This window comes from Gavialis gangeticus, unplaced genomic scaffold (assembly GCF_001723915.1).
Source record: "Gavialis gangeticus isolate Ggan-Ray unplaced genomic scaffold, GavGan_comp1, whole genome shotgun sequence".
Classification (NCBI taxonomy): domain Eukaryota; kingdom Metazoa; phylum Chordata; order Crocodylia; family Gavialidae; genus Gavialis; species Gavialis gangeticus.
Genome location: NW_017729000.1, coordinates 1,613,606 through 1,628,014, shown reverse-complemented (window position 1 = coordinate 1,628,014; position 14,409 = coordinate 1,613,606). Strand labels below are relative to the sequence as shown.

General features: G+C 44.3%; 1 protein-coding gene across 1 annotated transcript in view; it reads right to left on the bottom strand.

The window, feature by feature from the left end:
- Window positions 1–14,409, bottom strand: part of EBF1 (early B-cell factor 1) — a 384,168-nt gene that overhangs the window by 74,452 nt on the left and 295,307 nt on the right. Inside the window, exon 9 of the mRNA XM_019505954.1 lies at window positions 9,401–9,527. Coding sequence (XP_019361499.1) covers window positions 9,401–9,527 — 127 coding nt within the window. The remainder of the gene's footprint in view (window positions 1–9,400; window positions 9,528–14,409) is intronic.

Here is a 14,409-nt window from a genome sequence, read left to right as displayed (position 1 = left end):
GCCCCCACTGTGACCAACCCAGCTCCATCCTCTTCCTAGTTCAATCCCTGCAGTTAGCCAAGATGCCAGCTGTCTCACACACACACAAACCCCAGGAGATAATAGGCAAAATACAGGCAAGAGAGAAATTCTGCGCTGTCCCGGCCCGTCCTTCAAATGGACGCCAAAGCCCTTTATTGCACAAAACAGAAAGTTTCTTGTAGTTTGCCATCCCCCTGCAGCAGCTCTCACGCACTCTTTGGCAAGCGTACAGCCCAGATGCTCACACACAGACATGTCCCACCAGGTATAAAACAGCCTCTGTGTGTGCACACATGCTTTTGCCACCCCAGCCTGCTTCCCAGCAGCTCTTTGATGGTGCACAGTAACGCTACGCAGGGGCACCAGGCAGGGCTTGAAGGACGTGGGTCCAACACCAAGAAGAACAAGGTAGGCAGCATCAGTGCAAAAACAGGGTCATTTTCCTGATTAAAATCTCTGCCCCAAGGTTTTGAACTGCTATGTAAGACTGCCTGAGTTCTTGGGGACCAGGGCAGCGCGGACATGAAGGGGACAGAATTACATACTGGCTAACCAATCCCCCTTGCTATATGAAAGGTAGACAGGGCACTTGCATCATTTGCATATCCAGCTATTAAAACACTGGTCAGTGAAGGACTGTAGCAAAAGGAGGGCACTTAAATCAATGCAGGCTTTTTATATACCTCAGCTCTTTGTTTTATTGACCACATTTTTAGAAGGTGCAATAACGGCTTAGCAACTGCCACAAAATAACGGCAGAATAAAAAAGAGAGTAGTTTCAATGCAGGGTAAGAGCTCTGAAGCAGGGGTATGAGATGGACGGGCTTTTTGGAGAGGGGAGAGGGGGCAGGAATAAAGGAAGGAATTTCCTAGACTTATTTTGCGAACCGGTGGGTCAATTTATCATGGGGTAAGTATGGAGCTTGAAAAGCACCAAATGGTTTATTGGCTCTGAAGGTCAGATAACTATGTTATATCACATTAAATAGGTTAGAGTTTCCAGGGTCTACAGGGTTGCATAACAATTGCAGGAATACTTACAAAGTCTAGTTTATACCTTTAGCGTTAATAGCTCTCTAATCCTTTACCACAAATTTATAGTTTAGCTATGGCAACACATCTTAAAGATTAAAGTTTTGTGACAAATAGTTCATGTCCTTTAATAATCAAATCACATAGCTTAGATCAGGGGGCTTATCAGCCTTTTCCCTAGTCTATGGTTTCATAGGTAGAAAATACTTTATATCCCTATTACATGAATGATGAATGGGACCATTGGTTATGGGCTGTTATTTGCTTGGCTGTAGTCAATATGTTTTCTTTGGACAGGGATTTCAGTGATTTATTTCTCTTCTGGCCTTATCACTTATTAACTCGGGGCAGACGGAAAAAAGCCAAGGTTGTGAATAAGGCCTAGCGCCCATTTAGTCTTCTAATGCAAGAGAAAATATTCTTTTTAATGATCCAGCTCCCTTTTGCTGCGTCGACCCTGATTGCACTCCCCTCTAACTAGGAAATAAAGGTCATATTTCTTGAAAAGTGTATACATAAAATATGCAAAATAATATGTTTCCTTCACAGCCCGCTTTATTCTGACGGCAGCTATAATTGCTTTCATTTTGCAGATGTCCTACAGGTACACAGTCTACTTTTAGTGGCTGTTTTTTTGCAGAGCATTATAGTGAGGCCAGTGTTTAACAAACACCAGAGAGAGCGGGGTTTGGGGAGCAGATGAGACACAAAAGGGTTTCTCCTGGTTACCTCCCCCATCTCCTTGCTGCCTGTAAGTGCCCCTTTCCCTGTGAGCCCATCCTTCAACTTCCCTGAATGTCTGCAGACCCCTCAGCCTCCTCCCAGTACCTCAGCCAGTTTATTGCTCCACTGTGGAAGTCTTTAAAATGTTTTAAATCCCCCCCCCAGCAAAACAAATAATAGATGCTGGAGTTATTTTATGTGGACGACAGCTCCTGATCACCATATCCAGCAGAGGAGTGTGTTTGGGTTAAAACGCTGTGTTAGCAGTAGGTTTAAATGTGCGGTCTACCCAAAGACCAGCACAAGCTGAGTGGAAAGGCTAGTGGACAGCACATTAAGACACCTAGGTCTGGTTCCCAACTCTGCCACAGACTTCTGGGAGACCTTGGGCAAGTCACTTAAACTATCCCATGCAGTGGAGATAACATCCCTCAATGGTTGTGAGGTGGGCCTATAGTGCGGGGAAACTCTCCACACTCTGCCCTGCATCAGAGAAGGAAAATCCATTCTTGGACTCGACCAGTGCCTAGGAAACTTTCGCCGTTCTCTAACCAAGTCCTGACACGGCAGAGTAACAGCTGCCTTGGGAGAGTCTTCCCACAACCAGATGTTTGCTGCACAAGCTATTAGAGGCAGAGATGAGTTGTGTGAAAAAATAGGGCCTTCCCATCTTCCTGTGGGAAGGGCTCATTTCAGAATTAAAAATTTGTCTTGTGATCTGATGAGACAGATCAGGTTACTCTGTAACCAGGCAAAAAATGTTTTAAAAATGTGTTAATTAAGTTTGGGTTGTTTTTTTTCCTATTTTGTCTTTATAAACAAGAGAAGCAAATACCATTCCCCAATTAAAAAAATATTGTTTACATGGACTTGGTTTATTTCTCCTTTTCCTAATATGATTATGCTATCACCTGTTCTCAGACCTCATCAGAGCTCCCAGGAGACTAGGAACAGCACAACGGTCTTAAATGTGGAGCTCTGCACTACAGTTTAACCAGGGCTGCAACCTCGCATCTCCATTTCATGCCGAACAGTGCAAGGAGAGGCGAGAACATCCAATCCCATATCTAGCCTCAACTCTGACTTCAGTTTAGCTTCCCTGTAGCACTTAAAACCTGAACGCTTAGGAACACTTGATGCTTTTTAGTCTCTTACCCCTATGGAGGTTGACTTGCCAAAGGCAGAGATACAACTTGGTATTAATGACATATAGCACTCGCTTGCTGCCTACCAGACCTGACACCCAAGCATTTTCCTGCAGAAGGATTTAACATGCAGGCAGGTCGGAGCAAAGCCCACGGCGGCACCAAAAACGCCAGCCTTTTCCTTACCGTGCCGGTCTCTCCAAGACGGCGTTCTCTCCTCATTTGTACTCATCAACTACTTAAGTGTTCAGGATTTAATAATAAGTGCACCCAAATGGGGCATGGTTCAAATACAAGGTTGTGTACTAAGATCCCCTGCCTCTTGACTTGACATTTTGGAGCAGCCAGTGGATAATATGGTTATGGCCAAGGTTAGCTGGCACGAGGGTTAAGCGCCCTCCCAAAGGGATCGAGCTACAGGCTCCAGCAGGGCTCTCAGCCCCTCCTGACAGCCAGTCTGTCTCTCAGCATCCTTTTTTTTTCAGTCTACAAGCTCCAGAAACCCTCTTTTCTGAAAGCAGGCTGCTTCATTGATTATGTCTCCTCTGAGCCTTGTGAAAGACATCGGCGCCTTCTTGAGAAGAGCAGAGTTTTCCCGCAAAAGGATCCATGAAATCTCCCAGGCTCGAAGGTTTCGAGACATGGAGATGTATGTGCAAGCAGTCCCTGCCTGCAGCAAACCTTCCCAGACCCGAGCAACAGCATAAATCGCCGGTTTTGCACTTAAGGGACAAGTTTTTAAAGTGTCCTGGAGACGTTCCTCGAATGTGTTACAACACGCGTTTCAGGGGTGGGGGACGATACGAGGTGGGGTTAAATGACACGACTGAAATTGCAGCGGACGCGTGTCTTCACTCCAGGCTTACTTTTGGGTGATCAGGACTGCACTAGCCTCACCAGGGTGTGTGAGCAGCTACACTGCAAAAAAGGCATTGGGAGCAACACTCGGATAAGAGCCTGAGTTAAATGTGCAATGATGGCACTACCTCGAGGCATGTGCTGTCGGGATGCACTTTAACTCTACAACTACCTACCATCTGTCTTGTAACTGCCTCAGGTCAACCCACACCCCCAGCAGTCCATCCTGACCCTGGAAGCTCTGCTGTCCCTGCAGATCGGAGATCATCCCCGCCACGGCGCACCTCCTCATCCCTGCCAGCTGCGTGGAAGTTACCTGGGCGTGCAGACTGCAAGCAGAGGAAATCCACTGGCTGCAATCCTGTCGCACTCTGCTCCCGGCTTCCAGCCCTTCTGCACCCAACTCTCCTCTCCTGCTGTTCAGTAAAGACAAGCCCGAAGAAGAGACAAGCGGGCCAGAGAGTGACTCCTAAAAGGGCTCTTGCTTTGCAATTAAAAACACGATACGGATGGCTACAAGGTGGGATATAAGGTGGGGAAGGACATCTCACACGACTCAGGCCACCCTGAAGATCAATCCTAAATCTTTACAGTCATACGCTTAGTCCCAAAGCTACAAACAGAGCCCAAGACTGCTGCCTCTCCCCCAATCCCTTGCTTCGGTTTGGAAACAAGAGCTGCAAAGTTTTAACCAACTGAGTATCTGATAGGAAATAAAGAATAATGGACCTTGCATAGACCCTATACAGTTTGGGGCAAACAAAACTCTGCTTTCATTTCCATGCATGCAATCCCACTCGAGTCCCAGTGTCCATACATCCCATGGATGAACAGCACCATTCAGTGAGCTGTAAAGGGGCCTTGCCTCAGTCTTCCCCACTTATCCAATGGGCATCAAGGGACTTACCTGAACAAGAAGGTGCAACACAAGGCTTAATTCATTAACACTGGGAAAGTGCCGTGAAAGAAGGGCGCCGTACAGAAAAGGTGATCGGCTCCTTGGTATATTCACCTGTGCCATCCGAGAAGCTGATGCCCGACTCGCGAGATGCGTGCACTTTGGTATTTTCCATTATTCAATTCCTAATAAACAGTCTACCTGAAGGAACTTTAAACCCTGAAACCTAAGCAATAATTGCTTTGTAAGTGTCTGCTAATGACATGCTTTTAAGATAGAAAATAAAAATCTACATTTCCCTGGAAACACACAGTCACCATGGGTGTACTTCTTTCAAAAATACCTCTGAAAGCTAGGATTTCTCCCTATGTATGTGACCTTGATCCCTACACGGCACAGGGGCTCAGAGATCAAGTTACTGAGTTGTTTGCAGATAAAGGGAGAAAGGAGAAAAAAAAGGGCTAAAATTAATGGGTCACTGGGTATTTTCTTCTAAGAATTTAAGTACTTAACAGTAAGGGAAAACAAGCAGTTTACAGCCAGGTGGCTTGAGGGGGTATTTTGTTGAACACTGATTAAAAATAATTTCTTCTAAATGAGACCTGACCACAAAATGGGCCCATTAACGAGCAGGGACATTCTCACTAGAAAGGAAACCATGCTTGATCGACTCCCTGGTTTGGTGGGTTTTCTCCTCCTCCTCTATTTATTTTTTTTCCTCTCCCCTTCTCTCCCCTTTTCTCGTGCTTACGAGCAGGGCAAATAAGCACAAGTGATGCTGAAATGTTTTCAGCCAAAAAAACAGAGGCCGAACTCCTCCGAGGAAACTCTCAGCCTCTGTGGTTTTGTAATATGTTCCAGGACACCGAGTGCCCCGACAAACACGGTGAAACGCTCCCACCGATTGGAGCGACGCTGGGGAATGCGACAGCATCACCACCTCCAATTGGTCCAGTTCCTGCAGGCCCATAATGAGCCTTGTAAAAAGCAAGAAAGAAATAAATAAAATAGCGCTATGTGGGAGTTAAAACAAGTTCTCATGGGAAAAATGAATGGCAAGAAATTCTAGCTTTAAAAGAAACAGCTAATCTGCTGGTTTGATTGTTCTTCAAAACTTACAATGAACCAATAATCCTAATTAAAAACACTTGCCCTAGTTCTATAAAGCATCATAGCTTTTCCTATGCTTCGTTTGTACACCACCGTAGACTATTATTTTTTTTTTTTCCTAGTGCTCACTAACAAAATGCTGACTTTGTTGGGATGGCTGAGCTAATTTCGTGAACTCAGTGTGAAACCTTAGCTAAACAAAATTGTGGTAATTTTCCTTAATTTGTAAAAGTGATTGGAGTGCAAACAAAATTTTCCTCTTGGGTCAATCCTATAATTTTCAATTAACTAAAACTAATCGGCAGGCATGCACTGAACCTGCATTTTGTTTAAAGGGCTGGAAGGCATTTCTAAAGGTCAGATGCATTAATTGTTTTTATTTTATTTTCAGGTTCGCCTTCTTTAAAAAAAAGAAAAGCAGGCCAGGTTTCATAAGTTGTCTATAAAAGGACAGAGGAAGGAGTAATATGTGGGGTATGATGCTGGTCAGAAGAGAATTTATACATCTGTCCTATTTTTATGGCATATATACAATTAAGGGAATCTGCCTTTGAATCCAGCTGTCATTTTTGCGTCGTTCTTCATCATTTTCACTCCCCGAACAAAAACATGTTAAGCTGAAAATGGCACAAATAAAGCAATAAACTAAATGGGAATGCTGTTAATGACTGGAACAATTGAGTCATATCAAGTCACTCTTCTGCTTTTGAACAGATAGCCCAAAACATGCCTCTTTCTTCTTGAAAGGACTTAATTAAAGGTGATTCAGAAAACCAAAATCAAAACCAATTGGGCTTGGCCCTTTTTCTGCTTCTTCACATGGAGAAGGGAGACATGAAAGTTTCCCCTGCAAAGAATATTTGGGGAATGGGTTGCCTTCTTTGTTATTTTTTAATCTACATATCCCATCTGCCCAAGACAAAACAGTCTATGCCCGGAGAACAGTGAAATAACATTTAGTCACGGGAGTGAAAAATGAGACTGAGACAGACTTTTTAGTCAAACTATTTAGGATTCTCTGGGTCACATCCTCAGCTGGTGAAAACTGTCCATATTAAGCATCCAACAACGGGAACCCTTGCTTATCCTTTGCTCTTGTAATATTTATTTAGCTTCAATGACTAATTAAGCCATTTGAATAAAGCACATGCTTTGACTTTTCTGCCCATTCATTCAAAAGCTAGCACTCCTACTAACCATACTCCGAGACCCAATGATCACCTGCACCTTGGCAGAGAAGACCTGTCGTGAACATTTCAGGCCCAATTTAACCAAAAACCCTGATGAAGCACGAACATGTCTCTGCAAGGCACCGTTATGCAAACCATTCTGCATCAGTGAAATCACATGGGAACAGAGCTCACCTGTTTGTACCGACACAGCCCATAATGCACCCTCCACACACATGCATGCACATATGACGGTGTATGTGCATCAAGAGCACCACACGGGCCACTGCGGGCTTGGTGAGTAGTTCATATCCAGGAGCTTTTCAAATAGTTCTTGTATTTAACCTTCTCTGGGAGCTCAGGAGACCTGCCACAGCTCAGGATTTACCACAACCCACAAACACAGCAAGGAACCAAGGAGTCCTGTATAGACACCCCAGAGACAGGTCTAGGGATAAATGTAATAGAGCCCAGTGCAATGGAAATCATAGAAATGAAGAGCTGGAAGGGGCTTTGAAATTTTATCAAGTCCAACCTCCTGCTCCTGCTCTGGGCCAGAGTACTGCTGAGATCAAACAATCCCAGCAAGGCGTCTGTCCAGTCTCCTCTTGAAGACTTCCAAGGTTGAGGGCCGCACCACCTCCTTGGGAAGTCAATTCCAGATTCTGGGCACCCTTACCGTAAACACGTTCTTCCTTGCATCCAACCTGAAACCATCCTCTGACAGTTCATGGCCACTGCTCCTTGTCCTCCCCTGGGCTGCTCTAGTGAACAGTTTTTCTCCCAGCTCCTGATATTCACCCCTTACATACTTATAGACGGCCACCAAGGCCCCCTCAGTCCTCTCTTCCCCAGGCTGAGCAGTCCCAGATCCCTCAGTCTTTCCCCATAAGGTTTGTCCTCCAAGCCCTTCATCATCCTTGTGGCCCTTGTTGGGACCCTTGCAAGATCCTCCACCTCTTCTTTGAAGTGCAGCGCCCAGAACTGGACACAGGACTGCAGCTGGGGTCTCGCCAGCGCCGAGTCGACAGGAAGTATCACTTCCTAACTCTTGTAAAGTGACTCCGAAGAGGTTGGCACCACAGGCTTTATAGATATATAATATGTAATATATATATACATAATATAGATATATATAGATATATAAAACTATAAAATATACATATAAAACTATAAAATAATATAATAAATATAAAATAATCTCTCTATTTTATATATATTTATATATCATATTTATCTGTATAATGGATATTTATTTATATAGCTACATCTATATCTATCTATATCAGTAGCTACCAACCTTTTTTTGCTGCAAGCCTAAATCTGGGTCGTGACCCCCGACTCACTCATGCCCAGTGGCGCCAACAGAGCCTGGGCCGAGTTGGGATCGTGGGGGCAGCAGGCGGCAAAAGCCGCATGGACCACTCACTGGGAGAGCCCCGCAGGCAGGAGGGGTGGAGCAAGGGGCGGACCCCCCACGATACTGATTTGGGTCGCACCCCAAGATCGGGAGCCACTGATCAATCTACCTATCTATCTATAATGGACAGCTAGGCTGGTACCACAGGTTATCCATTATATATATGTATTTATATATTGATTGATCTATCTATCTAGATATCTCTCTATATATCTAGATATAGATATTAGCGATCTAGATAGATAGAGATATCTATCTATCTAGAAATAGAGATTATTTTATATATATTATTTTATAGTTTTATATATATAAAATAGATGGCTAGGATACTGCTTGACTGTATTTAAATCCAGTCCTTATCCCTCCACAATGTGGTTTCACATGATTCCTAACTATTTGGGATGCCCCATGGCCATGCATTTTAAGGGGGAAAATAAAACCCTTAACCAGTCCTCCCATGCGATCTCTGCATGGAAGAGGCTCCCCAAATGCACTGCTATCCACAAGCGTGCATGGGACAGCTGCCCAGCTTTCCTAGAAGGCAGAGATAAACACAGCGGTGCCACACAGTAGATGTGGGCAGGCCAGCATGCTTATGCTTGGAGAGATCCGGCGACGTGGACACACTGGATTGCACTGCTCTAACGGCGTCAGAGGAGAGTGCATAGCTGAGGGTCTCAGCCACGAAGAGACAGCCTTACTTGTGCTGGCTCGTTGTGCTTCTTCATTAGGCCTTTACACCTCTGTTTAGGCATGGACCCACTGTGCATCACCATAATTATGAAATAATCTCTTATTTTCTCCTTCCTGGAGGAGGTAGGAGCAAATATACAAATGATCCCCGTTCCAAAAAAAGTGCATTTTTGCAATGACCTATAGCCACCCATTCACTAAAAATCAAACCTTACTATGAAGTTGCAAGTGATAGCAATAAAACCCAGGACTGGCAGTCCCAGCAGCTGGGAGTTCGGTCCGCTGCTTGCCCTCGTTTTATACATTGCAGCTGGTGCTAAAGCAGTCTTACCAGTGTAAATGAACCTCCCAGGCGTTCCCTTGCAGAACTGCTTCGATTTGTAGGACAATGTGACTTCTACCACACCAGGGATGTGTCGGGGAGGCGTCTGAACTCGGATTGCATGAGGAGTAATCAGCTAGAAGAAAACAGAGGGAGTGGGGGGGAAAAAAGCACTGTTACAAGCCGAACACTTCTTTAATAACACTTTCCTCTCGGATCTCAGTAAACAAAGCTTTGAAACGTGTAATTAACCTGTCAATGTTTGAATACAATCTTGATGTAACCCACATAAAAGCCAGTGACAACAATATTTACAAGCATTCTCCTTCTCAGCCATAACAACATTATCTCAGTTGTCATACACGCGAAGCACTTGCTTCCTTCTATGAACATTAAGCCTGGCTTAGTGCGACGGCTCAAGCCAGCACACGCCAGATGAAGGTTTTATACTCCGGTGGTCACAACGGTGCCTGACTAACACACGCTTTACAAACGGGGGATTTGCTAAAGGTTTGGACAAAAACTGTTACAGTAAGGTGGGCAAAGGTTAAATCTATTGAGCACTTGGACTCTAGGTGTGCAGTGGAACACGTGCCATTTAAACATGTGGATCCCAAGTCTACCACCATCGTGTACATACATGTGATGGTGCATTTCTAGCGCAACTCTGTGCAAACCTGCTTTTCACTACTGGAGCAAACAGGAACGACTGCACAATGGGTATGTCTATACCAGCTCCAGACCACACAAAGAGCATTGCAACGAAGCATAGCACGCCTACCATGTGTGCAAGGCACACGAAGATGAAGGTAAATGTGGGTATCTGATGGGCCATGACACGTTTACTGCCAGATAATTTTCTCAGATATTACTCTGGAGTAAAATTACACCGCTACGTTCAGTGGACATGTGGCCCCCTCTCCCATGGTAGATGTATTACAAGACCTTGCCACTAGGTGGCAGGGAAGATGGTGATAATAACGTGTCTGCACCGAACAAACAGCCACCCAGGGATGGAACGGAGGAGAGCTGTGAACACACTATACTAGCGTAATTTTACCCGAAGTAAAGTTAAGTCCAATTGTTCCCAGAGGTAACGTCACTCCAGAATCAAGTGACTTACCCTGTAGTAATGCTGTGCATGCTCTTCCCATTTTCACTGCAAAGTCCATTTACGTGTCATATGTCTGCACCCTCAGAGTAGCTGTGAGTGTGTGCCAACACCCTTGCTTTAGAGAGTGGTTATTTCGTGTGCCCAGTGCTGCCCTAGGGTGGTTACACTACCCTCATTTTGGTGGTTAGTGAACAGTGGCTGTGTCTACACAAGACACTCTACTGTGCAGTAGACTACTGTGCAGTAAAGCATCACCATCCACACATGCAGGCTTAGTCTACTGCGCAGTAAATTAACTGCACAGTAAAGCCAAATAGCATTAATTGCACATGCAGATGCACCCACAGAGTGGGCACATTCTCCATCATTGCTCAAGGCTGTGGCAACATCCACCCCCATCTTGCCATGCCCTCTCCTGAGCCCAGACTGCCCTCTCAGAAAAGGGCTGTGAAAAGGTCAGCCACTTACTCTGCAGAGCAGCTGTAGGAGCCAAACAAACACTTGGGGCATCCAGGCATGGTTTCTGGTCTGCAGGAAATGAGATGGTTGTGTCTAGAAGTGGGGCAAGACCCCAGTGGAAAGACTTTAAAGGAATCTCCAGAGCCCCTCTACCTTCACGTTATTATTATCCAAGCTTTCCTGTGACTTTCGAAGAGGCCTGCCTGGAGGGAAGCATGCCATGGGGGCAGGAGGAGCAGTGGGGTGGGTGGTGGGTTTGGTGAAAAGCCTTACACACATATCAGAAGAGAAGAAATCGTTTACATTTAATAGAATGGGCTGAACCCCACAGCTCTTGTGCTGAAGGGAGCCCGACTGCCTTGATTTTAGAGCACGTCACTGGTTGTTTATTGGAGCGAGTCAATGTTTCATGGCAAGGCGCACTGGATGAAAAATTAAGATGAAACCTTTCTGATAATGGTTTGGGGGTTTTGTTGGTTTGGGGTTTTTTTATTTTATTTTATTTTTTTAATTTTTTTTTTATAAAAACTTTCTTTTTTGCAATTTTTTTTCAATTTTTGCAGACCAAAGAGGGGTTTCTTCCTCCTGAATGACAACCAAACACTTCGGAAAAGCATTTTCAAAAGCTATTTTTTCTGATTTTTAATTTAAAAGTAGGCTTAAAAAAATTAAAAGGAAAAGAAAAGAAATGTAATACATCCCTACAAAAGTCACGGGCCCTTTGTGGTCATCTCTAGTTTGTCTGTTGTGTGAGGTTTGAGCACAACTCCTAACACCCTCCCCCCTATATCTCAAGAATGAAAATCCCCAAAGAAAAGAGTTGGCAACAAAACACTGAAGAACCAGGAATGCTGCTCAGAAATGCAGCCATCTCCTTATGTGAATGAAACGCACTGTAAAAAGTTCCCATACATTTAAAAAAAAAATTGATGGAAAAAAAGAAGTCAGTGCTACCGCCCCCAAGTGTTCAGAAGAATGAATCAGACCCCCCAAGAAATCAAAAGACTGGATTAAAAATCATGAGATTTAAAAATAAAAAATCAGCGGGGGGTTCTTCTTTTTTTCCTTTTGGTATTTTCAGGCTTACAAGCTTTTTCCTGAGGACCTAGATATTTACTTCTTATAATGAAATGTGTCATTTAAAAAAAATGAAGCCCAGCTGACTCCAGGAGCTGGCACTTTGAGAAAAGCAGTCATTGTTGCACGATTTTTAGGCTAGGGGCAGAAATCACACATATACCGGTATAAGTGATTGGAAACTGGTTCCAGTCTGTAACACAACAGAAGTTCAGTGCACATAAACCATTTTCAAAATAGCTGAAACCGGTTTAAGTTAACCTGGATGGATGCAATATCAGGCTGAACTGATTTAGGTTAAATTGGTTTGTTGAACTTCTGTGCCAGACCCCCTCCAGATTCAAGTTCACTCACGGTCCCCCAACATCCCAGGATGCTTTGCACCTCCTCCATAAACCCTGCCCTCATAGGATGGGTGGGCTAGCTTTGGCCCAAGTTGTCAGCTCCAGCCCAGCAGGGAGGTGTGCTCTAGCACCCCCCGGCTTCTGGCCTAAGCCACTGCAGGCATGTGGCTGCATTTCTGGGATCAAAAGTGAATGTCTGTTCAGTTGCTTGTCAGTTCAATCTACGCAGGTATGACTAACCTGCAAAGATTACATCCATTCAACCTCGGGTTTTTTTGACTGTCTGTACTTAGCCCCTATGAAAGCACATGTATTGGACACAATAGAAAATGGGGGGGAAATAAATCATAAAGAAAAAATTGCTAAGGGCTTTAAAAAAGAAAAGTTTCCAGCCTCCCCTTCCACATCACCACACCAAGAGAGCTCATTGAAAGAGGCAGACTCTCGATGCATCTTTGCTTTCCCAGCCCTTACTGGTGTGGCACCACGTGAGTGGTCTTTCAGCATAACTTGTGGCATTTTCCAGTACACTTCTGCCCCAGTTCTCAAGAAATGCCTAACCTATTTATGGGACACTGTTACCAAGGACTGGGGCGAGTGAAGCCAGTTTGCTGGTTGGGTCTTTACAAACAGTTTGGTTTTCCTTTGTTCTCTGAAGTAAATAAATGTCACTGTGTTTAAAGCCACAAGAACACAACTCTCTCGCCCACACGTTCCCAAAGGGGGAACATAATGCCTCGAGTCCTGTGTTCCAGGACACTCAGGTTATATTTTGCTCTAATGTAGGCCTTGATGTGCAGAGAACAGGAAATCTGAGTTTTATAAACCCATGGGCTCTCCAGCTTTCTGTGCAACAGAAAGAGCTCAATGCCATGAGTTTGCAGTGAGGTTTGATAAACGGCCTTATTAACCATTATGTCTGACATGTAATATGGCAGCACTTGCGAACACCGATCAAAAACCAGAGCTACACTCTTTTGAGCAGTGAAGAAGATAGGGGTGGAGGCAATGGTCCCTGGCTCTGACTGCCTGTATACTAGCACCAGGAGAAGGAATGACTCGATCCAAATAGCCCTTTCTCTGCTCCAAGATGCAGGTAGGAAGGAGGAAATGAAAAGCACTAGCCAATAGCGAGAGGCCATGAAATTAGACTTTCCTAAACCAAGACACTATATTTCAGCCACCCTGATGCCTATTCTTTTTTGAAGGTGGAGATTTCAAGCAAAGCATTCACCTCTGATTCAGAAATGAACCCACAAATCAAAACTTCTTCTTCCCCCTCAAGCTTTGGGAAAATTGGGCTCTGGATTCAGGCATTAACCATGCAGCTAGCCTCATTCTAGACCGGGATTTTTAGGTAAATTGGTCTAATACTTGGCATCTGTATCAGCTGTTTTATATAAACTCACTTATGTCAGTTGGGACACATAATGGATTGGATTAAAACCTGAATTGCAGAGGTCTCCAAAACAGAGTGAGGTACGTGCCCTTTAAAATCCAAAACACATTAGGGGTTGTATTTGCGCAATAAACCTCTTTTCATGGTTTGCTAATATATTTTAGACATTCTTGTGTGATGCAGCATCATTTCACACTGCGGAGGGTGCCAGGCCACTTTTTTTTCCTTTTTTTTTTTTAAAAGTGACATTGTATAAAGAGATGCTATTCATACAAGTCCCCAGTTTATTTTTGCTTGCTTGAGCACTAGTTTGTGGTTCCAGGCATGGTGACAATGAGTCATAAATTTAATTTGGATTTGAAGTGGAGGACCATTCAAACAGAGCTGATCAAAATGCAGCCTCATTCCCACTGTTGGGGCTGGTCCTGCTTGGAGCAGGGGTTGGACTGGATGTGACCGCCTGAGCTCCCTTCAATCCTCGTTGTCTATGACAGTGGTCTCCAAACTTTTTTGATCGCACACCCCATCAGTAAAAAATTTTTGAGCACACCCCCCCAATATATGTACATTTATATTCGTGCACCCTTATCAGTAAAAAAATTTTGAGCACACACCCCCAATATAT